Below are 27,381 nucleotides of genomic sequence, written 5' to 3'. Positions count from 1 at the left end.
CTGACTCTTTCACTGCCCTCAAAAATCTTCTTGCTGAGGCCTGCACCATCACACATCCTCATCCCAAGGTGCTGCTTTTCATCACCACAGATGTGAGCGATACTGCCATCGGCGCTGTCCTTAGCCAGACAGTCGACGGCCAAACTTCGCCTCTGCAGTTCTTCTCGTGCAAGCTCACCAATGCACAACGGAAATATTCCGTGTTTGACAGGGAGTTGCTCGCGGTCTATGAAATGATCAAGCATTTTAAGACCGATGTTGAGGTACGCCCTTTCTATGTTTTAACAGACCACAAACGCCTGGCTGCGGCCATTTCAAACCTGCCAGCTGACCCGCCTCCTCGCCGTTTCAGATACATGGACTTCATATCTCAGTTCACCACCAATGTCAGACACAAAGGGTGCTGACAACATAGTTGCTGATTTCCTTTTACAAGTTGACGCCATTCATTCGCTGTTAGACCTCTCTGACCTGCCTAACCTCAAATCCGCTGACAAGGACACACAAAACCTGATTTCAGACTCTACCTCTTCACTACATTTCATCCGCACCACCTTCCCTGGCATTTCTGGTGAAATCTGGTACGACGACAGAACGGACACGTTATGCCCCCTCATCCCAACCACACTCCGTCGAGCTGTCTTCAACACACTGCATGATTTAGACCATCCCGGTGTTCGTGCATCCTCCTGCCTTGTAGCGGAGTGCTTTGTGTGGAGAATTTCAACAAGGACTGCCAGCAATGGGCACGCTCCTGCGTCGCGTGCCAACGCTGCAAAGTACAGAAGCACACTTCACCCCCCCCCCCCCCCCCCTCGGCACCTTTTCGATCCCTTCTGGGCGTTTCAGGCATACTCACATTGACATTTTTGGCCCTCTCCCCCCCTCTAACGGCTTTCTTTATGTTCTCTCGTCTATCTACCGAACAACTCGCTGGGTCGAGGCTGTCCCCCTCCTCAATATCACAGCAGAAACTGCTGCTCAAGCTTTCATTGAGCCATGGGTATCGCTCTTCGGATGTCCAGCTATCATCATGACTGACCAGGGCAGACAATTTGAGTCAGCCCTGTTCAACGAGATTTGTAACATTTGTGGCATCGGGCGCATCCATACTACAGCATATCACCCGCAAAGTAATGGGCTAGTTGAGCGCTGGCTCCACACTTTCGAGGCGGCTCTTCGATGCCACGACTCTCTTTGGATGGAGGCCCTTCCCCTTGTGCTACTCGGCATTCGTGCGATCTATAAGGAAGACCTCAAAGGCACAATAGCCGAGTTCGTATACGGCCAGAACATTGTTCTCCCTGGCGAACTTGTGAGCCCTACCACTTCCTTCCCTCAGTCTGACTTACCTTCCTTCGTGGACCGCGTCAGACGCCACTTCATTAACCTCCACATCCCTCCGCCCGCCAGCCATTCCCGCCCTAAGGTTCACGTCCCGAAATCTCTGAACAATTGCGAGTATGTCATGCTCCGAGATGACACTGTCCGTGCTCCCCTCCAACCCCCATATACCGGCCCGTACCGAGTTCTCTGGTGCTCAGCCAACACCTATGACATCCAGATAAAAAATTCAGCTGTTACAGTCTCTCTCAACAAACTTAAGCCTGCTCATGTCGAGCCTGCTTCTACCCCCCTTCAGGCCACGACCACGCCACTCACTGTCATAGCTCCGACCAGTCCCTCCACGTCAGACTTACTCACTCAGTCGAGTGACTTCCAGCTCTAATCGTCAAGCTCTTCTCCCACCTCGCCCTCTACTCCAGTCCCACACACTCCGTTGAGGGATCACATGCTCCCCACATCGAGCTTACCTACAATCACGCCCTTGCCACCGGGCCCTCCTCCGGTGCCTCCGACCTCTCCCCCAGGTGGAGAAGGAAATAAACAAGATGTTAGAACAAGGAATAATTGAGCGGGCAGGTTAGGTTAGGTTAGGTTAGCCCCGTCACCTGCCTCGCCCTGTCGAGGTTTCTCACGCCCCACCCCCCCCCCCCCCCCATCTTGAACGTGCCCTCACTCAAGGTGTTTGTGCCTGTCCCCCCGGACATAATCCACGACATCTCTATAATACTATGCGATGACACACTGTTCGTTGTATGTTTCTCTTCATCTGGTGCTCATGACACAACCTCCTCCATTCCCTGCCACCTGGTGAAATTTGTTCTCCTCTCGCCCGACGTCGACCTGGACATGCTTCATGTGCTCATCACGCCCACCGGAGACATCGTCGTCGTCACTCCGTTCCTCCCGCAAACCGCCGGCCTACCTGTCACCGCACGACCAGCACGCCCAGTACGACGCCCGGCGCGCTTCAACGACTTCCAGGTTCAGTGGCCGGACCTCCCTTCACGTCATCTACCGGCACAGCTCCCCGACGATGCTGTCGAGCTGACCGTGGTTCGGCTCACATGGACCACACCTGCCAACCCCATAGTCAACCCCCCCTCCCCCCGGCCACTCAGGCGTACTTCGTATTGCGGGGGCTATGTGGTGCCGATGAGGACACCAGTATTGGTCTGAGCATCATCTCTGAACCTAGCAAAACATTATCTTTGTGTTGTTTCGCCATCCAGTTCTCTGTATGCCTTACTTGTGTGAAGAGGTAAATAAATGAACTCCTGATTATGAGGTGTATCTCACCCGATATCCACCTCAGTATAAAATACGATGATGCTATGTAGGAAAGTACAACCACTCGATAACACAATCCAGTGAAGTTGACTGACAAAAGAATAGCATGCAGGCTGAACTGGCAAGGGCGGCACGGGTGGCAATGTGGGTGGCCCCACAAGGGAGGGGTGGGGGTCTCTTGTGTCTCCTATGTATTCACCACTGGTTTCAGTTGGTACACAGCAAACAGCTTAACTCTCATTCTTACAAAATTCAAACTATGCAACTCCATGCAAATACACAAAAATTATTTACAGGTACAAAAAGTACAGATCAGATGGATAACAAATGGAGGTGAAACTGGTATGTGGATGCATTAATCAAAAAGTTCTGTTTGCTGTTTGCCTGCTTTGCTCATAGAAAAGTCTGTCCGTGTGTTGATTTACAGATGGGACTACTTTATACTCTTTCCTTCCATAATTTCATAATACATAATATTGTGCAGCAATGCAGCAAATTGAAGTACATATTTATACTGCAGAAATGTTTAGGAATAATATTGCCTAAACTCAGTGACCTAACATTTTACAGATGTATCTTTAGGGACCTTGGAATTCCTACACTCGTTCATTCATTCATTCATGCATCCATCATATCACATAGATCCTAACAAAAATGAGAACTTTCTGGGATGTGAAATGATTCAAGGTATACATTATCAAAAGACAGGCAAATCACAGAAACTTAATCTGTACACCATGTTAACTATAAACTATTACCATTCCGTGTATTACTACACAGTCCTGTTAAATTAATGTGACCACCACCTATGTCAAATGTCAATGTGCAATGACCAATCACAGACAGCAAGTGGCAGCATTAGCAGTAGAGAAGCATGTCGGAGGGACGGGGAGGGGGGGGGGGGGGGGGGGGGAGACACAGTTCGGTCATTGTTGTAATGCAGAAATGGAGTGATTTATCTGACGTCCGAAAGGGTATGATCATCGGCTTTCGAGCCAAGGGCGGAAACATTTCAGAAATGGCTAAGTTTGTAAACTGTTTGCATGCCACCATGGTTAAATTATATGAAGTGTGGCAAAACAGTGCTATCCAAAACTAATACTAAGGCAACTAGGGTGCACAACAGGCCATAGATGGTGGGTGAATGACGGCTGTGGAGATGTGTATGAGCAAATAGATATGTAACTGTCAAGCAACTGATAACCCAGACGAAACAAGGGGCTACCAATTGTGTCTCTTCAATGATCGACCAGCAAATAATGCTCCACAGCAGGTGCCTCATTCATGCACCCATTATGACTTCTGTTCACCAGCAATGAAGGCTTGAATTCACACACCAGTACCACAACTGCACATCCACTGCATGCCAACAAGTGGCCTTTTCAGATGAATCATGTTTTATGCTCCATCACACAGATGGCCGTTGGCGTGTACAGTGTACAAAGTCTGAAATCAGACACCCTGCAACAATTGTCAGCAGAGTCCAGGCCAGAGGAGGGAGCGTTATGGTCTGGGGAATATTTTCATGGTGTTCCTTGAGTGGCCTGACCATTCTGGAAGGCACTAGTATGTATCGATCCATCGCTACACACAGTTTGTTTTCCCTTGGCATGAAGGGATCTGCTGGAAGGACAATGCAACATGTCACACAGTTCACAGTATACGTGTATGGTTTGAAGAGCACCAGAATTAGTTTACTGTACACCACTGGCCACCAAAATCCTCAACCAAGAAACCTAGCATTGCTGTCTATGACACTGGAATTGGCATGGCTCCACATCCTTGTCAGAACCTTCCAGAACCTCACTGACACTCTTCCTGCATATCTTGTTGCTATCTGCACTGCAAAAGGTGGTTGTTCAGGCTTTTGAGTTATTCAGGCTTTTGACAACTGTTCTGATTAATGTAACTGGATAATATATTTGGCTTACACCAGTTAAAGTTAAGAGCTACTAAATTACAAGAAAAGCCACTACTCTTGCTAAAAAAGCTACTGCTTCCTCAGTTATATTTCTGCTATTTATTTTCTATTGGTAACTTAATATTTACTTGATTGCAAGGGTAGTTTTCAGAAAGAATACCCACTTATATATGTAATAAATGAGGTCTGTTTACAATACACTGTTACGTGTCATACAGCTAGCAGGAATTTTCAATTATTGAAACTAGATAAGATAATTGGTAGAAGAAATGGACAATGAGGTATTCCTTTCCTTTGTTTTTGAATGTCTGACGGTTTTAAATTTCCTGCGTGATGTCTGCTGGTAACCTGTTATAGATCTTTGTGTTATAGCATAAAACAGCACTCAGAATCCTATGTAGGAATGCATAGTCTGTAAGGATTTTTTTTTATTCATCTAAACATAATCTAGCAATGATACAGGATTTGCACAGTAATACAATAAAAATCAATAGCTCAAATACACATGTACAAAGAATAAATACGTACGCTCTATGCTACAATCAAGACACCATCCCAGCATTTGCCTGAAGTGATTTAGGGAAATCACAGAAAACCTGTATCTGGATGACCAGAAAGAGCAAACTTCATCCTCATGAATATTAGGTCAGTGTCATAACAGCTGCCTCCTTGTTTGGTTGGCCCCTATTATACAATGTTCTTTGATTTACACAAATTTGCTCGAGATAAACTGCAAAATAAAACACAGTTATTCTCTTCATTACTGCACAGACTGAGGACATGCTCTGATGGCTTCTGGGCCATGAAGATGTTGCCATGCCCCTTCCACCAACTCCAGTCTTTTTGGAAAACTGGCTCCAGGGCCACAAGCATTCAACTATGCTCTATGTTTGCCTTCCTGCCCTTCCCTCTGTCTACCTAAGAAACTGAGTCAGAATCCTCCACCATGGTGAGTGAGATGTTGAATTCGGGACAATGAGAAGCCACTTCTATCATGCACTTAAATCTTGACACTTGATTTTCTTGTAAAGAAGAAAACTGTGGTCATGCACTGAAATGCAACAGGGTGTGGTAGTTATCCCCTTTCATTATCAACCAGTACTCTGAATCCTCCAATTAATCTTTTAATTGTATAGTATGCATTACTTATGAAGAATATTCTAGCTGCCTTTTTTAACAGATGTATTTTAGTAATCTCTTTCATTTTCTGGAGCTGTTCATTATATCATTTTATTCCCTGATACAGAATGCTGTTTCAAGTTTTTTGTTTGTTTTTCCTTGGTGCCAAACTGCCTCTTGTTTCATGACTGTGTATAGAAATATTTATGATGCACCTGATAATGTTTCTGCTGATATGCACCAATGATAGGCAGATGTACTCTCACTTAGTGCAGTAAGGGTGGAGAGTTACTTAAACAGATCTTTATAATGAGCTTGACTACTACATCTAGTTGTTAGCCTTGTGGCCCATTCCTGTCTAAAAGTAGTATCCATATATTTTGCCTTAAAATTCCAGAAAAGAACCTCATAACTAAGAAATAACTGTGTAGGATAGTATGTCATGACAAGAAAGGTTGTTACAAACTGATGGTTTTAACTTCTCATACTGTGGGTGTGAATTGCGCAGTTTGTACTTAATTCAGCTTTGTTACTAACCTTAGATACCATAACAGAGTATACGTATTATCACATAAATGTAAGAATTCCTAGGTTCATCAGATGGGAGGTTGTTGATTACCTTTGCATCAGAGCACATAACTCAACTCTGAGCCAAAGACATAGGGGCCAATTGCATATAAAAATTATTTTAGTGCCATGGACTGTGAGTGTGCTAATCAGAATTCAACTAAAACTAATATTTATTATCAGTGACAATAACAATTAAGAAGTAAATGGTTAGGGAAGAAATAAAATCCCTAAAAGCTCCTCCATAACATTTGTGGTTATCTGTTCTACACAATATTTTTAATGCTTGCTTCTGCTGAATAAATACTCCATTTTCTTTAGCCACTGACCAGAAGATAATTCCATGTCAAAGTAGCAAAATAAACCAACACGTTTGTCTGTAGGTCAACACGTCTAAGAACAAAATATGCTGAAATGAAGTTCTTCATTGGTTTATCTATCTGTTGACTTCATTTTGTTATTGAGTAAGGAATTTTTCACACACTGTTTCATTTAGTGAATGACCATTAATGTCTAATTCTGGTGCTAGCAGGTTATTTTTTTCTGCTTAGAAAAATAGATCAAATTAGGTGTGGTTCATTCTCCTCAACTTTTATAGGTAGGTGTTCATACAGCACATATAAGTCTGTTAGGAGTGTCAGTGACTAATTATAAACATAACTTTATGAAGGTCTATCATGTCAGTACAAAATTTTAATACTCAGCTAAAACACCACTATAGCCAGCAGAACTACTATATTTTAGTGATCTGATGCATTTTATAATCTCCATAAGGGTTGCATTTTTGAAACTGTTGGTGGTGCAAACAATATGTCCTGAACTATATTTAATGCATCTGTATTTGGTTATTTAGTTTTAGGTGTGTTGTGGATTTGGCAGCCAGTTATTTCAGCACTGTCATTCTTGCCACAGTTATTTTCTAGGGCCTCATTTAATTTGGATTGATATATTTTTTTCAAATGATGTTGTTTCTGCTACGCACTTTTAGAGTTTTATTTTTTGAGTATAGTGCAGGTGTTTTCCTGTCTTTAATGATAGACTGGAGCAGTTTACAGTACTGCTGGTATTGGAGCGTTAGCTCTTGCCTACAGTTTGTTTTCTGAATTAGGTCAAGCTCCACCTTCCCAGTATGAGACACCTTAATAACACGAGTTATCCAAACCTTGCTCTCACCTCTGTCCAATTTTACCTGAGTTTAGTTCTGTAGCAAAAACTTAACAAATAAATTTTTTCCATCTATACATACCTGATAAAGCTCTTCCCAACAAACTTATAGTAATTGCTCTATAACAACTGTGATTGAGTTATTGTTAAAGATTCTTTGATGCAATACTTTTCTTCTATGCTCTGTATTTAACTGGTCAGTATATTTTAGTTAACATTTGACAGTCATTGTCAGATGAACCACTGGCTATTGTTTTTATATCCAAACCATAGAACATAATTGGGTCTAAAAATAAATTGCCAATGGTTGTTGCACTATGTCTTTCAATCCTAATATTGAAAATACTCCAAAACTAGACATCAAAAATTCTAAGCGTCCTTGATCAGCAGTATATGACAGAAAGTCAAAATTAAAGTCTCCACAAACAATAATTCTCCATTTAACTTTGTGCATCCTTATGAAAACCATATCTATCCACTTTATGAAGCTTAAAATACTGCTTGTTGATAGCCTAGAAACTGTCAGTACTACTAGCTTGTATGATTTGTGATTCACTAGTGTGGCACACTATTCAATGGGATGTTCAACTCTATTTTCAGTAACTTGTAGGGCCTGGGATTTAACTCAGTTTCTGTATATACATCCAATTCCCTTTTCCTTTTATCAGTTCTCAGGTAGTATAATATTGCATGTATCTGCTGAGATGTATATGTTCGATTTCAATATGAAGCTCTGATGAGCACAACACATCTGCTGACATTCCATCTGCCCTTTCATTTCACTGTACGAATGTCATACGGTCATCCTTTCTATTCCTGTTTAGATGGAAGCCACTGTACAAGTGCTGTTTAATATCTAAGACTTTGCCCATGCTGTGGTATTTTCATCTGCCAGTAGTTGTTTCAACTTGTACCCTTGCTTATTCTGCAGCTGTGCCTTATATGATTATATCCTAAAATGGGGTATGGAACATATCTGAGACACCTGATGTAGGATGTATGCCACTTGATGCATCTGGTAATTAGCAAAGCAAGTAGTATCTTACCAGAAGTATTCAGGTGCAAACCAAGCACTGTATGATCTGTCTGACTGAGGGGTAATGCGTCAACCACATCCACACAAGCTCTGAATTTACACATTCCACACAGCATTTCATCTAGGGTTTATCATGCTGCTACAAGAGTGATGTGACCTTTACACTAGCACAAGCAGCATTCTCAGCAACATTTCAGACATCTTCAAAGGTTTAAATCAGATTGTAGCCCACCCCATCATTTTTACATGGAGCTGTTGCACAGCTTATGAATTGGCTACTAAGTAATGAATATTCCATGAGACTCAGAGCATCATTTTGTTACTGCCTGAAAATTTCATTACTAATGTTTTATTCCCTGCAGGCTGTTCACGCTTGATTTGGACCAAGACAGGAGTTTTTGTGTTCCTCCAATTCTTTACATTTGGCAGACTTGGTGTATTAGAAATGTTTCATTACTCACCAGTCTTCTTTGCTGTAAGTTTACGCTGACTTGGTAGTTTCTGTATTTCGCTGTTTCTGTATTTTGCTGTTTATAATGGATGTGTGTCTCAACAAGTCCACCTCTATAGCTAGTGGTCAGTGTAGATAACTGCCATGCAGAGGACCTGGGATTGGTGCTTGGAACTGCCAAGGATTTTTCCTTGGTGGAAGGACTGGACCAGGGTGTACTCACATTGTTACGCCAACTGAGGAGCTACCTGATTAAGAGGTAGTGGCTCTGAGGTCTAAATGCAGACAATGGCTGGGAGAATGGTGTGCCAACCTGCTGCCCCTCCAAAAGTGCATCCATGTGATGGCATATGGCAGAAGATGATATGTAATCTGGTTGACATTGCATGGTCTCCAGGGACTGATCATGGAGTTTCATTTCATTCATGTGTCTCAACATTACTGAATACATACAGCACAAAATTTAGTCATTACTTTTATAGCCCTACTATTAAATTACCTTTTCCAAGATCCTTTCTCAAAGAGCCTAATTACAGGTGACATTGCATGGCTTAAAAGCACTAGTTACTTGGTAATCATCTCCCAAAGAGTTCCATAACAGTTCTGCTATCCCCCTCCCCTGTGGTTAATGCCCTGCCAAGAGGCCTTATGAACTCTCTGACAATTTCCTTTCTAGCCTCAACTTGTATCTTACACCTTGTATTGTCTGGCTGCTTCTGAACTTCTTGAACCATCTGTATGCTTTTGTTTACAGTCACCAATGCACTAGAGCAATGGAGATAACTAAACTGTAGCTATCAGACTTCTAAATTTACTTCTATACTCTGTGCAACACTGTGAATTTCAAAGCAGAGGCTGTATTCCTTTGGGTGACTTATTAGAGGTTCTTCAGATTCCATCTGAGTATGGACTGTGAGAAGAATAACACTGAATGCCTCTGTGTTATGATGAAGCAAGTTGAGATAATTTTAATTTCCCTCTTGTTTTGCCATCTGCCTCTTTAAATTTGTTTTGTTACTTTTAACTAATTATCATTAACATACTTGAATATAATCTGCATTTTCATATAAGATAAAGGTTGGCCTTCAGTTTTTAATAATATAACACCAGATCTAATTTTGTGCTTACTTTTATGTATGTATTTTGGTATTTTGTATTTTGGTTATTCCTAGATAGTAATTTTCATTATAGGGTGAAATCAGTAATTGTTTAGTAACTTAAATTCTATTGTTGATGTATAAACAAATATAAATTCTTTAATAATTGTAAACTTTTGGAAGACGAAGTACTAGTAATCTTAAAGTATCTATTTAGCTCTATTAAAAAACATGTTAGCAAAACCAGTCCTTCATTAATTCCAAAGTAATTAATAGACTTGTCAAAATTATTGTTTGCATAACTATATTTGTTAATTTCATGATTTAAACAAATAATTTGGCCTAAACCTTGTAGTAGAAGAAACTGTTAAAAAAAGTTGCAATTTTTCGATGTATTCAATTAATTGAGTGAGTTAAGTTTTAATTGTAATTTCTGTAAATTAAACTTCGAACAATGTGTAGTTCAGCACCTATTGTTGTGAGGATGTATAAGGGCCTGATTTTGGGTCACAAGACACTCAGTCCACGGCCGAGTTTCAGACGAGAAACCTGTGCTGGTTATCACAACAACAATGCTTCAAATTAACTGTGGAATAAGTGCTAAACAATTAGGCCATGTGTAAAAACAGTGGCAGTGTCTGCTCCATACGTATCTGATTATTCTTCAAGAACTGTGAACTTTGTGGTTACGTTTTACTGCTCGTAGACGTTCAACAAGAAACTATTGTAGCAGTATGTGGAGTTTTGCATGCAAACTATTAATGAGGCTTATCACAGGTTAAACAATAGTGCACTGGCCCTACATATAGAACTGTGTATTATTGGGGGGTTGTGAACAGTGAAATTAAAGTACTATGAAACACAACTGTGCACCTGTCAGCTACATAATTTGCAGTAGTCATTGTCGGAATCCACAACCCATTTTTCAGCCAGTGTAGCATCACAGTATGTCAACACCAAGGACAACAATCAACAAACAAAGAAGTAAAAAAACAGGTGGGACCGCCACAGTGTGTTCTGTAATTAGACTGACCTTGTCTTGCCTCCTTACAATCTGAGTGATGTACTTAGGAAGTTGTAGAATATTCCTAGATTCCACACTTAATGCTGGCTTTAGAAATTTTGTTGGCAGGTTTTTACGGGATGATTGGTGGAATAGTTTCAGCATCTTTGTGACACACTACCATGCTTCAAACAAACCTATGATCGAACATGCTGGCTTGTTTGCATACATTCAATATCTTCTATTAACCTATTTGGTATAGGTTCCACATACTTGAGCAATATTCTAGGATTGGTCACATAATTTCCTTTGTAGACTGACTCCAGTTTCCCAGTATGCTACTAATGAACCTGGTATTACCAGTACTGAGTTCGGTATGAAAAGATTTATGCCAAGGTAAACAAATCACAACAAGTATATTACTGATAAAATAAAAATTACACTTCTCAGTTCTGAAGCAATAATAAGGATTAAACACAAAAATGATTTTCCAAAAGCCATTCCTGATGAAACACTTCTAGTAATTTTAAGTCACAATTTAGCTGTTTGCCTAGAATGACAAAGTCATGAACTAAATGATCTAGTCTGAGTCTTAAGAACCACACAGTGAGAAGGCTGTCTCCAAACACAATCACAGTAATGAGCTGAGATACTAAAGTTGCAGATGCCCAAAGCATCAAGAGGTCAAGTCTCTGCACAGCCAGAATGAAGACTGCTGGCAGTTAAACATAGCTTCGGATGGCAGCGATCCCAGGTTGGCTAGCTGGTAGCAACTCGGTCCAAGGTCATCATTGGAACTGCAGGATGATGCACACTGCAAGGGGCCACTGGTGCACTCCCAATGTGAACTGCCATTCCGTAGTTGTGCGCTGGCATAAAAACTGTTGCAGCGCATGGATACCAAGTGACCTACTTGTGGGCACATGACATCATGGAGGTAAAGTGGTGCTCATAACTACAGCGAATGTGCACTCTGCTGGCGGTGCTCCAGGTGCCTCTTGTGACAGCTGCCACAGATATGTGGACAACTTACCAATCTGTTTGGTCATTGTCTCAAAAGTTTATTAACACATGAAGCAAGTGCAGGTCAGTGTTTGTCTTGGAGGTACTTCTGCTGGTTTTGGCGGATGATGCCTGGAGGCTGGCCAGCCAATGGACGTGAATGTGTGTTTAATTGCTACCTGGTTGGCAATTAGCTTAAACACAGCAGAACTAAAGTCTTTCACCTGCTTTATCTATGACAGAGTCTTTCTGTTCGTTTTATTTCATTTCTCTCCAGATAGTTATACACACGTATTTTAATGAGTAGACTGATTTCATTTGCAACTCATGGACAATCTAGTCATAGGATACTACATTTTTGTGTTTTGTGAAGGGTACTATTTTACATTTCATTTCAGAACATTTAACGCAAATTTCCAATCTTTACTTTGAAATTTTGTCAAGAACTGACTCAATATTTGTGCAGATTTTTGGACACTACTTCAATATAGATGACCGCATTGTCTGCTAGAGGTCTGAGGTTATTAATAATAATGTCTGCCAAGTCACTGCAGACTTGCAAACTTTGCTTGGATGTTTTCACCGAGTTGGAAGGCTTTTGCGTATTCATCTGATATGGCTCTAAGATTACTACTGCAAGCTGCAATTAACAATTGCACTAACTCTTCTTGTACTACTGCCAATTCAGCTCAAAGTTTCAAGATTATCTGTTCTTTTTCCAGTACTGTGTAGTGATGGTGACAATTGCTGCACTTCAGAAATGGTTGGCTGGTTGGTTGAGGGGAGGGGACCAAACAGTGAGGTCATGAGTACCATCATCAGAGGGGGGGGGGGGGGGGGGGGGGGGACAACACAAACAGCACAGACTATTCAAGGGAAAGGGAAAACAGACAAACAAAGAGGTAAAAGGAATGTCAGGGCAGCAGGAAGAGTAAAGAAAAGGATGGGAGGGAGGGGGGGGGGGGGGGGGGGTTTGGGGAGATGGTGAGAGGAGCAGCACCCCAGGTACAAAATGTGTACTGGGTCTCCAGCACCCTTCCCAATCCCCACACCTTGCCATGATAACAAAACAGTGGCTTCATCACCAGGGGAAGAAGACAGCCCAAAAGTCCAGATAAAACAAAGAAAAGAGGGAAAGAAACTGCTCGGTGAGGAGGCAAGGCCGAGGCCTCCATAAAAAATGCCAACATTAACTAAGGGACTCCAATTCCAGAGGGAAATACAGGTATGTAAATCTGGGAGGACAAACCATTTTCACAGAGAAAACAGAGGACAGACATAATCATTCAAATGTTGTCCACTAGCATCTGGGACAAGGAAGGTGGGATGGCAGATGTAGTGAAAAGGGCCAAAAGGTGGGTCAGTCCAGCAATATATGAATTACCATGAGGAGGAGCCCACAACTACAAAGGGGGGCAGCTGATTGCAGTGTAAAAAACCATGGGTCAATCTAGTATGGCTGATATGACGATGGCAGAGGATGGTAGATTCCCACCAGGAGAGGTGGAGGGAAGAATGCCACATGGTGGGAGTCTCCTTGATTGCCCCCCCCCCCCCCCCCCCCCCAAGAGTTGGCCCACGATTGAGCAAATTAGGATTTGATGTAAAGCCACAAATTCACTCCTGCAGGGGTCGTGGAGAATGGTGGGTGAGTGGCTGCCTCCCAGGCAGATGATCAGCAAGTTCAATACCCAGAATACCTACTTGGTTGAGAACTCAAAAGAAATCAGCCAAACAACTACCACTGGCAAGATCAGTGAGAAGGTTGTGGATGGCAGAGACCAAGAGGCGGCAGGAGAAACACTTAGGGACAGCCTGAAGGTCATTCATTGAGTCTGTATGTAACAAAACTCAGGTGACTGAGGACCATTTAATAAAGCAGATGATCCAAGAGAGGATCATCAGTTCCACAGTGAACACCTCACATGTGGCAGGCAAGAGATGGTGTTCCCTGCCAACAGAGGTTGTGAAGGCATATCCCGCATGATTTGCAGATTTAGAACCATCGGTGTAAAAAATGGTAGCATCCTGAAACTCCCATAAGAATGGGTGGAGCAAACAACAGAAAACCTTTGGAGCAATGGAGGTTTTCAGACCATGGAAGAGATACATATTAGTCCAATGCTGAGGAACTAACGAAGGGAGGGGTGGTCAAGAGGAAACATGGAGGAGAGGAGAAGGACGGGAGACAGAAATCATAGTGGAGAGATGCAAAGCAGAACCCTACCAGTAAACCCACTCAGGGTCAGGCAGAGGACGAGTGACACCCTGAAGCTGCAAAAAGAATAGAATAGGAGAGCAGGGGGAGAGTGGATAGTGATGGCATACAAAACCAGGAGGTGGGACCATTGAACTGAAAGGAGAGGGATTCCAGTGTCAACCAGAAGACTATCATCAGGGCTAGTGTGAAAGGCACTGGTGGCTAAATAGATACCACAATGGTGATCCGGGTGCAACAGGAGCAGCTGACACATAAACTTGACAACCACAGTCCAGACAAGACAGAACTAATGCTCAATAAACACAGAGGAGAGTCAAATGATCCACACTCCAAGAGGTGCGGGCAAGAAAGCGAAGAACACTGAATTTACAAAACCAGTCAATCTTCGGAAGATGGATATGAGGCAAGCAAGCAATCTTATTGTCTAAAAGAAGATCTAAGAAATGGAACTGGGGGACCATGGTCAATTATTGGGCATCAAGGTAGAGCTCTGAATCAGGATGGACCAAAGTATGGTGACTAAAAAGCACGACCCTCAACATAAGGGGAGACAACTGAAAACTGTGCAAGAGTGTCCATGCAGAAGCATGGCACCTTGGTGCCATTGCTCCACAGAGACCACCGAGTGTGAGCTAGCCCAAATACAGAAAACATCCACATACAGAGCAGGGGTGACCAACAGTCTGGCAGAGGCCACAAGTCAGTTAATAGTGAAGAGAGAAAGAAGGCCACTTAATAGGTGGGCAGGAACTGGCAAATAAAAATCTACTCATGGACCATGAGTACAAGGTGATGGCACCAAACTGTGTTGTAGGCCTTATGAAAATTGAAGAACACTGCAACAAGATGACAGCACTAAGAGAAAGCCTGCCAAACTGCGGTTTCCAATCAAAGTAGATCAATCAGAGACTGTCCCTCCTGAAGGCCACACTGGTAAAGAGATAAAAGGTTCCGAGATTCAAGGACCCAACTGAGCTGACGAGCCACCATCTGTTCCACTAACTTACAGGGAATACTGGTCAGGCCGATTGGCCAGTGGCTATCAAAGGACAACAGATCCTTGCCGGGATTAAGGACAGGAACCATAATAAGGTCTTGCCATTGAAGGAGGAAAATGTTTTGGAGACAAATACAGTTAAACACCTGGAGGAGATATTGTCGTGGAGCACTTGGTTATGGGTGGAATCAGGGGCAGACACTGGACCATGGGAAAAGGAGAGGACCAGAAGTAGTTCCCATTCAGTAAAAGGCTCACTCGAGGATTTCATCTGACAAGGGGTAAAATACAAGTGGGAAGCTTCAGCTTGCTGTTTTTGGAGAAGGAGGGCAGCTGGTTAGGAGGCTGACACTAACCCCATTGCAAAATTGGTCATGAATTGTTCCACGAGAACTCATGGATCTGTACAAACTCACCTGGAATGGCAAGACCCGGAAGGGAAGACTGCTGTTGACAACCTTGGAGGGTGCAGAGCGTAATCCATACCTGTGATGAAGGGACAGAATAACCTAGTGAGGAGACAAAGCATTCCCAACACACTCACTTGGTCCACTGGATTACATAACAGGCTTTAGCATGAAGACATTTAAAGGTAATAAGATCAGCAGAGGGTGGATGCTGCTTAAGATGTCGCATGGCGCAACGGCGATAACAGATAGTGGTGGCAATGGCTGTGCTCCACCATGGAATTGGCCAGTGACAAACAGGGCATGTTGAGTGGGGAACAGCAATGCTGGCAGTGTGAATTATCTTATCAGACAGACCTGACAAAGAAGGTGCAAACACAGCCTGTGGGGTATATAGAAGCCAATCAAGATGTTGGAAAGGCGAGAAGGGTAACCTGGCTTTTGGGAGGTGAGAAGGGAATGAGAGAATCAATGGGAAGTGGTCGTTATTGCAGAGGTCATCGTGTGGTGACCACTGTGAGGAAAGACGAAGTCGAGGGGAAGTGAGAAAAAAGATCAATGACAGAGAAATGCCACTGGTAGCACTAAAATGAGTAGGGGAACCACCATTAAAAAGGCACAGGTTGTGGTCCACAAAAACTTCGTCAATGAGGAGCCCCGACTACATGAAAAAGCACTGCCCCACAAATGGTGATGCGCATTAAAATCCCCAAGGAGGAGGAATGGAGGGGCGAATTACTGAAGGATAACAGTTAGGGCAGTGGATGAACATGGCCTATCAGGAGGGAGATGGAGATTGAAAACCGTGACCACAGGGTTGAAGTGAGACAGGACAGCAACTGCTTCCAATGCAGTATGAAAGGGGATCCATGTACATACAGACCAACATGCAAATGTCACTGGAAGCCCTCACAGGACTGATCCATTTCCAACAGAAAGCACAGAACCCACAAAGGGTTGGAGAGTGAGCATCAGTAAAATGAGAGTCCTGGAGAATGACACAAGCTGCCAAGTGAAAGGAGATAAGTAATTGCAATTCCAGGAAGTGATGGTAGTATTCATTACAGTTCAATTGAACAAGCACAGAATGGGGATTCAAATGGGAGGCAAACAGGCTGGAGCCAATCAGGCTGCTGAGTCACCATCCATCACCAATGAGGATGAGGCAACATCCAAAAATAAGTAGTCAGACTCAGGCTGTGAGAGGAGAGATAGCACCTCCAGGGGAAATGAAAAGGCAAAGGGAACAAAACCAGAAGGAATATAAGAAACCAGGTATATAGCCAGGTTGACAAAAGTAAGAATACAAAGAGGGGTAGGAGGGGGCTGAGGAGAAGGAGTGAGAACAGGGAGGGAGGGCCGCAAGGAAGGAAATGCAGCCCAGGAAGGAAGAACGGGCTGCAAGAGCTTGAAGCCCCACATGTGCTACACGCAAACTCATGTAACAGTTGTGAGCCCCATGGGGGGACACCTTCAAAATGGGCAGTATCATTGTTCATGTAGGTTGTTTTACAACATCCTACATGTAAACAATAACATTCCTTACACCAATTTCAGTTTCTGATGATTTTGTAGTAGTATGTGTAATTGTGTAACTAAAACTTTGCTTCAGGTATTCAAAAATCTTTCTAAAGTGAAAGATAATCAATAGTTATTTCTATACTAATTTTTTGTGTAAAATGATTAGCAAATATGAATTATTCAATGAATTTCACTGTGCGATTTAGATGTAACTTTTAAACTTAAATACTTTAATTAATGAATTGAGAAAAAATGAAAGTAATCATGAAATATTACTTAATTTTGAAAGAAAACTAAAATACCATACACCTGATACCCCTCCTTCCCTCTCTCATTCCTAGCCAGTGCACCTGCTGCCTCCCTTTGAGCTGCTTGGTACCTGTTCCCAATTCCCCTTCCTGCTCCCTGCCTCTTTCTCCCTCTGTCCCATCAAGTACAAGGGAGAATATACCCACAAGCAACCCCTTGATCGTTCACACATGTTGGCCATGACATTCCTGCATTTAGCACACCTCCTCACATAGCCACCAAGAAAAAGGTTGATATGTGCTGTATGGGCCAACTACGAGGAGGAAGGATCTCTTATCCTCGTCATGTGCTGGAGCAGGAATGGTTCCATTCCTGACTGCAGCAGTAACAATGACAGTCCACTGTCATCTGAGACAGAAGAAGTAAAAGCGTCACCATTTCCAATAAGCTGTGATAGTAACATTACTGGTTTCATGGATGCACCAGATATAAACATATAAATAGTTTCAGCTATCAAATATAACACTGAGGTCACAGATGAATTGTCCATAGCCTACACAGTGCCAACACCAACCCACTGGAACATAATGTGGCCTGGGCAGATCCTCTTACACTGAATGAGAAGTAATGCAATGTAAGGTCATTTTCATCCCAGTTGCACTTACACCTATTAATTTCCTCACGTAGATTGCCACACCAACCAGACTGGGCTTGGATTATGCAACTCTTTAGCAGACCAAGGAGTGGCCTTAATTACAGCTCAGATCAATCTCTTTGTTTGGACTCTGTTTCACCGTGCTAGCTACAAGTAATATGCTCAGCTGTGGACTTTTAATGCAGTAGTGTTTATATTTTGTGTTCTGTCAATAGATAAATTTCACTATGAATTTAAGAAATGTTGTGTCAATATTAACTACCCTTTGTCTTATTGCATTCTAGTACACATTAAGAGAAAAAAATCTATAATTGTGCCACCACATATTCCTAATCTTTCTTACCTAATTCTGATTATCGCTGCATGAGTTGTACAATGGAAACAGGAGATTTACTGTGCAATCTATCTTGAAAATAGAATTTCTGCATTTACCTGACAGGGCTTCACAAGATCAATGTTGCCTTTCCTTTAACAATTTAAGTTACCTGACCAGTTTTGCTACATGAAATTATACCAACCTTTTCTGATCTGCCAGTGAGTCTCTCAACATGTCTGACATTTTCTGGCATATGAATCTGGTAATGATCTATACTGATACCCCTTTGTCCTCCCCCAAATGATGGAGCATACTTTAGGAGTTTTACATGTACTTTTGTTAATAGAAACACTTCATTTTCTCATAATTATCTCACTGAATATAAGTCTTTCTTTTCATTTTCCTGAAGCTGATTGTGGAATTTTGTTTCACATCAAACTGCTTCATAACCCCTATATATTTAAAGGATGTAACACACCCCAGAAGTCAATCAGTTACCACTGTGGTTGTCATCTGATATTAATGGCTTTTCCCTCTTCTTCGTATTCGCTATATTTCATTTATGCATGTTTAAGAAGAGCTGATACTAAACAAACCAAATAGAAGTACTGTATACATCTATATTTACACTCTGCAAGCCACATTATGGTGTGTGGTGGAGGGTACTTCTGATTCCACTATCATACCCTCCCTTTCCTGTTTCATTCACAAATTGTATGTGGGAAGAACTAATAAGACAAACTTCCATATGAACATCATTAATTTCTCTGTTTTTTATCATTATAGTCATTTCATAAGGCAAATATGGGAAGAAGCAATATGTCACCCAACTGTTCTTAAAATTTATGCTCTTGAAATTTTAAAAGTAAACCTCTTTTACAGTATCTGCCACTGCAGTTTGTAGAACTGCTCTGTAGTGCTCTCACATTTACTAAACAGCCCCATGAAAAAGTTCACCACTCTTCATTGGATCACCCATCTACACATTTACTGAACAGCCCCATCCAAAAATTCACCACTCTTCATTGGATCATCCATCCATTCAATGAAGCCAACCTAGTAAGGATCACAGGTACATGAGCAGTGCTCAAGAATCAAAAGTGTTTCAAAAGATACTTCATTCATGGATGAATGATATTTTCTTAAGACTATTCTAATAAATCTTTGCCTGGCACTTGCATCTCCCACAGTTTTGTGTAGTCATTCCATTTTAGGTTGCTCATCAGCCAAGACATCATCAGTGAACAATTCAAGAGTGTTGTTGGAGTCCATGGCTCCTTCTTCCAGCAGGAGTATTGAAGGGGCAGGAAGAGGGGGGAACAAAAATGACTGTGTTGCATGTTGTTGCACTCCCATAATTTCACAAACTGTCCTCTCTTTCCATGATGAATCCCACCACATATTACATCTGTTCTTTTCAAAAACATGCTTTTGCATTACCAAAACTAAGGTCCCACATTGTGTTCCTTGAAACCTGCTTGTCCCTTGGGGTTACTCCTAAAGGCCTGATGTTGAAAGTCCCTGTTTCTGGAAGTAATCCTACTCCACACCCAGCTCTTTTACAGTTTCAAATACCTCAGCAACAGAAAATCTGACACTGAACCCTGCCTTGATCAGTTCCAACCATGGTTCCAACATCATCCACCACCACTTACTCAGAATCATCTCTTACAAGCCTTACAAGAATTCCTCACATCCATCATTGTTTCACAACCCTTTCTCAAGTCCCTACAACATGATCCTAAACTGTTCTCTGCAGAACTCCACACACTACATTCCCTAAAAGCTGATGACTCCAGCATTATCCTTCCAGCAAACAAAAGCTCTACTACTGCGGTACATGACCAAAAGGAGTATTTTAGTGAAGGTCTGTGCCAGCTGTCTGACACCTCCGGTACCTGCCATCAAGATATCATTCCTGTGATTCAAACTGACCTGACTCCTTGAAACCTTACAAGGACTAACACCTCAATCCACAGAACTACTCACCTCACCCAACCACATACACCCATCTTTTACCTTCTTAAGATCTACAAAACCAGTCATCCTAGCTGTCCTACAGTTGCTGGCTTCAAAGCACCCATCAAACGTATATCAGTCTTAGTTGATCAGCACCTGCAACCCACAGTACAAAAACTTCCTCCTATATTGAAGACACCAACCATTTCCTAGATCATCTGAAATCCATGCCCATTCCAGTTCCACCATGATTCCAAACCTATGATGTCATTTCTGCTCACCTTAATCAATTTCATATTTACCAACAACTACTTCACCTTTTAGGGGCAGACATACAAACAGATCAGTGGTATGGCCATGTGAATCAGGATGGCTCCTTCCTATGACAACCTTTTCATGGCTTGCTTAGAGGGGGCTTTTCTCAGATTCATATGCCTTCAGCCCCTGGTTTGGTTTAGATACATTGATGACATCTTTGCCATGTGGACTCATGGTCAGGCTGACCTGTTAAAATTCCTGAAATCTTTAAATACCTTTTCCCAATTACATTTCACATGGTCCTACTCCGAGTCCTGTGCCACTTTCCTTGATGTTGATCTGTTACCGCATGCCGCGGATTTGGAATATGCGCCAGACGGCATGGATGTTGAAGACCCCTAGAGGTCTCTGCACCACTGCGCTGTAAGCTGTGGCGGCGCCTCCTGGCCCACGTTTAATGTGAGGGCGCCACAGTGGAACATGTGGTCCCAGCGCCCAACAGCAGTGCCCTAATCATATATTTAAGTGCCTGCCTCTCGCTCAGCCCGTGAGTCTAATCGTTGCGTGCATCTTGACATATCGTGTCGACAACAGACAGCATGTTTACCATTCTTTGTTTCCATTACTAGTGGATGTCTTGGATTTGTTTGGTAGTCTCTGTCACCCGGTTGCTTCTTGCGTGTTGTCGTCGTAATGTCTCTCTTGATCGTCTGTCATTGTTTCGTGTCCATCCTCTCTGTTGGTTTGTTTGTTCGCGGGCCGCTCTCTGTTTGGTCCCACTGCGCATTCTCAGCCACCCCACGACTGTTCTGGTCGCGGTTACAACAGATCTCATCCTCACCAAAAGCCATCTATACACTTCTGTCCATATTAAACATACTAAGAAACTACAGTCCTTAAATTCTGACAGCTGCCATCCTTTCCATGTCAAATGTACCCTCCCATGCAGCCTTGGCATTCAAGGCAAATAGATTTGTTCAGATGCAGACTCTGTACAGCAGTACAACACCATTCTCACATCAGCCTGCAATGGACGTAATTAGCCTAGTTCAAAAGCAATGAACACTCTGTCATTTGACTGTGTTGTTATTTATTCCTTCAAATTCAGAAAACCTTATTTTGTCATGCCCCCCCCCCCTTTCCCCACTCCCACCCTCCCCAGTAGTTAGTATATTTTCTGTAAGAGTTGAATATTTGTAGACTTCATCCTAAAAACTAATCTAAAATGTAGGGAACAGGGAGGGGGAGATAGTAAGTAATAGCTTATCTTACAAGTGGATTACTGTCACAAACTGTACATCTCCATGGCAGTGCCCACATATTGCAACAATCAAAACATAGAAGGGCAATTTTGTTTGACATTAGTCCTCATTTCATTGTATTGTTCTTAATATCGTGGACACTGTTACCTGATAACACATTTATCCATATTATCAATCAGATATTTATCATATGCATTTTGCTTCTTCTTCTTTGGGTAACATAATTACACGCCACTTTGCTCAGCATCCTATCACTCCTACCGTAATTTTCACACATTCAACTTATTTGGCTTCATTATTTTGCTTGCATTTTCTATCTTCTGTTCTTTTGTTAATGTTGACTCCTTTCTGATTCCCATCATTAGTAAATTTAGTGACATTAACAGCAAGGTGTTGAGGCCTTCCATGGAGGCATTTTCTTGATCTCTTTCTGTGCTTGCACTGTGAGGTAACATTGCAAGCTATTTTGAATGGGAACATAGATGCACTCAATCTTGGGGCCAAGTTAGCTTTTGCTGTGGCCAGGTGCCCTGTTTGCTTCTTTTAGTAATATCCTGCCAATAACGCAGAGTCCATCACTTGTCTACCTACAACTGGCCTATACAATTGCTCCTTTCCAAGGTATTTGTGTTACTCACAAATAACTGACTGATGCCAGTTCTGATTCATTTATCTTCTAGTATGTTACATTTCTCTATATTAGGAGGTAGTTAGCAGTCTTTGCATTAGGTTCATACTTACTTCATAACTGACAAACTATTTCTATAATTTGTATCTGCAATATGTCGTAATAGATAATTACATTATTAGAAAAAAAAGAGCTGTGACAGATACAACATACTAAGTCATTAATACATTCATCAACAGTAATGGCCCAACCACACTTCTTTGAGTCACACCTGAAGCTACTTCTGTCTTTGTTGATTACTTTCCATCTGGGGTTGCAGTTAACTCGTCATGAAGTATTCACTCCAGTAACAAATCTTGCACAATTTGGTTTCAATTGCTTATTGTCTTCAGAATTCATGCTAGCTGTTATACAGAAGATAATTTTGTTTCATATACATCTTCATGCTTTGAAGCAGAACATATTCTATAATTCTGCTGTAGTGCTACAAAATAGTTTGCTTTGGCTATTACTTTTGCTCTCTTACCTTGTAAATATATGGGATCTGTGCTCTTGCTGGGAACAGTTCTCTGCTCAAGGGAGCTGTGCTGAATTATGGTTATGAATGAAGGAAATTCACTGCAAATTATATATAAAACTTGACAGAGACTCCACCAAACAAATTTCCATATATCCATCTCCTGATGGGTATTGGGACAACAACCATATATTTATGGCAATATTGATAATGCCTTCACTTCTTTGTTTTGAATTTTTATTTATTTGTGACTAATGTTGGTGATAATGTTTTCAACTGTACAACACCATCATACTTCTAGTATAAGGTCCAGAACCATTAGTGTCCATGAAACTGAATACCTCAGAGATGAAAGATTCAGTTTCATGGACTGAGATGATTCTGGACCTTTCAATATAAATATGATGGTGCCTTCCCATTGAAAATACACCCACTATGAGTTGTAGAGGGGCTTGAAGATGTGGACTGTATGACCAAAACCAGTTGCAACTAAATAGAAGCAGCTGAAGGTATTATCAATATTGCCATCCATCACACCATGATGAGTTTTTAGAAACTTCAGCTTCTTTTGAGTATCACTAGAATAGATTATTAAGCTCTGCACTATTAAGGCAACTGAATGACAACATTCCTTGGTTTTTCTCTTTGAAAGAAATTTGGTAACCAGAAAGTAACATTTTAGATTTAATTTTTCTATTATCTATTCAGTACCGGTGTCATAAAGAAAATATGTCTGTGGCACTGGTAACCTTTATATGAAATTACATTTTTTAGAGTTCTGGGAGAGGATTTTGCTGTGATGGTTATTGAAGGATTGGCACTTTACTTTGTTTTACCGTAACTTGAAAATTAAAGGAGTCTGTCAATTTGTTTTCATAATTTTATGCACAGGCTTCAAAAGAGCACAGCTGGTTTTCAAGCCACCTCAACACACATACAATGGGAACAACAATATAATCAACTAAGTACAAAAAATTTCTACTTACCGCTGATGTTGTTGTAGGGTCGTCAATATGACCAGACAATAAATTTAACTTTCTATTACTAAGTAAATGTAATGTCTGGAGTTTGTAAATTTATGTATTTGTTTCTGTTCATAACTACTTTCCATGATACCTTGAATTATTCAAACAATATTTCTGTTTTCTTACACTTGAAATTGTTACACTTACATTTCATGTGCCATAATGGCCTGATTGGTTTTAATACTCATTCCTACACTTCTTTCATTGAGTTTCATGTTCCACTATATCCAAATCCATGCACATATCAATGACGCAACAACAGAGGTCTCTGCTTGCTTTTGCAACAATAGACACTGTGTTGTTGAAGATGTAAATGTTGAAGAGCAAGAAATAAGTTATATCCAACTGACTGTTGAAGAAAGACATTATATTTTTAGCTCTTGCAGTAAATAGTGATGAATTTTTATCATGGCAAAATATCACCTAACTGAATGAGAATTAGAAGCAGTAGACAACGCATTTGATGTTGGGGAGGAAATTTCAGAAAAAGAAAACCATACTAGTGGAGACAGCATTCACCCTACATCAGAATATGACAACTGGGCTACACACAACGGGTTTAGTACCGACAATCTGAAAACTATAGAAGTAATTCAGTCAAAAGACAAGAACATCGATTGGAGTTTGGTACCCGTTCCAGATCATGGAAGAGCACTCAGTGCAAACACAATGAAAGAAATGCCTGGTCCAACCAGATGTGCTATGTTCAGAGCACATGATATCAAATCTGCTTTTTGAGTAATTATGAACAAAACTCTCAACAGGATTGTGTTGCAAATGACTATTGAGTGCCAAAGAGTGCGTGGTGACAAATGGGAAGATTTAGATGAAATTACATATGAAGCACATATTGGTGTATTATTGCTTTCTGCTCTTTGTAAATCATATGGTGAATCAACAGGCAGCTTATGGAATCCAGAATCAGTTACACCACTGTCACTAAAGATTTTCTTTCACAACACTCGAATGTTATGTTCTGATGATAAGTCTGATCAATGGGTGCAAAGAGCAAACAACAAAGTGGCACTTATAAGGGACTTAAGGGAACAGTGGGTGGAAATACTTCAAAATTATATAATCCTGGATCAAATGTAACTTTCGATGAGCAACTGGTAGGTCTTACAGGTTGCTATCTGTTCAAACTATATATTCCAAACAAATGCACCAAGTATGGGATAAAGATTTGGACACTGTGTGACAGTACTAGTTTGTATGATCTGAAAACACAGATCTACACAGGAAAACCACCTGATATACCACATGAGAAAAACCATGTCATGGATCTGACATATGAGCTAAGAGAACAGAACATTACATTTTTTACATCCTACACTTGGTGCCAAGCACTTCTCACCAGGAAGGTCATGGTGTTGGACAGAATTAGAAAAAACAGGATGGAACTGCCTAAGTTATCATGCCAAGATATTCACAACTCATAATTCTAATTCACAAAAGATACAACAGTAGTATCCCACAATCAAAAGAAAATAAGGATGTTGCATTAATGATTACAATGTACAATGATAAGCAAATAAGCAACACAGAAGTTAAAAATCCAAAAGTGATATTAGACTACAATACCACAAAAGGTGCATTTAACATGCTTGATGAGATTACTGCCACATACATGTGCAAGAAAAACCAATCATTGGCCAGTAACTGTATGCTATATTATTGCTCAGACTTCAAGAAGTAATGTATTATTTGTGTTCTGTCCAATAATAGTTAGTCTACTATTATTTACTTGTATTCTGATGAAGAATTAGCATTGAACAAAACCATTATTTGCTAGATGTACAAAAAACACACACACATACACATTGTTTGTGCTCTGAATAGTGTTTTGTGTTGAAAACTAACCTATCCACCACCACTTCCTTGTATTTTGTTCAATGCTTTGTGTTCAAAATAAGCTTGCCCATTGTTACTTTTTTGCATTTTGATCAATGTTGTAAAGAAATAAATATTTTCTTGTTTATTTATATTTTGATATTTTCTGTTGAAAATAAATTTAACCATTGTGGTTTTGTTGTATTTTGAACCATGATGTAAGGAAACAAAATTTCACAATTGTGATTTTATTGTATTTTGATTCATGCTGTAAGGAAAACAATACACTGATATTTGCTTATATTTTTGCAAAATATTCTTTGTGTTTAAAAGAGATATATCTGTATTTCTTTGCTTGAATTTTGATCAATACCAATACTACATAACTAATAATGCTTTATTTGGGTCAAACAAGAATTTAATTATATTAAATGTCATGTAATAATATTTCCATAACACAATCTTCTAGAGTTTTGCTCAATGTGTCATTACGACCCATAGTACCAAGAATGTATACTATTTTTAAGGAGAACAGCAGGGTTAATAGACAGCAACAGACATGGCCACAAATAAAAGGATACAAAACATGACTAAAACTGTCACAACCAGGGGTTCTTTAATCATTGAAACAAGATAAAATGAGCATATTCAGAAATTAAGTAGAAATGTCATCCAGAACAAACAAAGTAAATAATAACAGGAAAGTGAATGTTGAAAAGAGGAAAAATAATTCTAGTCAGTTTTCATCAAATGTTTTCCATTTCAATGTGCATAATATCTTACTGGATGCTACCATGTCTTAATTGTTCATACTTGCACTTGAGGACCCTTGGAAGAGATATTATTTCTACTTTCGTCTTTTTCTTACAAAAGTAAGTGAATGTTTTTGTAATGCATAAGTAAGTGGTAAACTTTGAAATGACAGTTATTATCAGAATTACTAACCTTGCATGAAAATGAAATCCATGCTTTCTGTGTAGAGAATTCCTTCAAAAGATCTGCCAATGCTTCAGCTTCATCTTGAGCAGGAATTGTTTCTATGGCAAGAAAATCAACCCCAGCATTAACAAGTACTTGCATTCGTGATCTATGCCAGTCCATCATCTGTTTCTTGCTCACTGTCTCTACATATGATCCACTGTATTCTGAACCATTGTGTAATGATGCTCCATATGGACCAACAGATGCAGCTATTAATGGTTTCACTATACCTGCATTTAGAACAATAATTCAATGCCAAATAATAACACAAAAAAATCCACAGAATGATAATACTGCATTCAGTTCTAATTAACATTATCTAAGTTAAATTTAAAAATAAAATAAAATAAATCAGTTTTCAATTCAGCCATACGCAAATGATAAAGAAAACATAATCTAGCCAATGGAATTCTATCCCAAATCAAACTACAGAATTTTTCTACATATATAAACAAATTTTGGATGGGAGGAGGGGGGTAAATTCTATGGTCAAAGCAAGACCAACTGACTTTATGAAGAGATTTTTTTACACTGCACTGGTAACAAGACTCTGACACTGCA

General features: G+C 40.8%; 1 protein-coding gene across 7 annotated transcripts in view; it reads right to left on the bottom strand.

Moving 5' to 3' along the window:
* The window catches only part of LOC124776595 (homocysteine S-methyltransferase 1-like), a 134,039-nt gene that overhangs the window by 38,553 nt on the left and 68,105 nt on the right, over positions 1–27,381 (bottom strand). For all 7 annotated transcript variants that reach the window (XM_047251658.1, XM_047251657.1, XM_047251656.1 and 4 more), the window contains one exon: positions 26,785–27,050. In XM_047251658.1, the coding sequence (XP_047107614.1) occupies positions 26,785–27,050 (266 nt within the window). The remainder of the gene's footprint in view (positions 1–26,784; positions 27,051–27,381) is intronic.

The sequence above is a fragment of the Schistocerca piceifrons genome, chromosome 2 (genome assembly GCF_021461385.2).
Source record: "Schistocerca piceifrons isolate TAMUIC-IGC-003096 chromosome 2, iqSchPice1.1, whole genome shotgun sequence".
Lineage (NCBI taxonomy): Eukaryota > Metazoa > Arthropoda > Insecta > Orthoptera > Acrididae > Schistocerca > Schistocerca piceifrons.
This window is presented reverse-complemented; position numbering and strand designations above follow the sequence as displayed.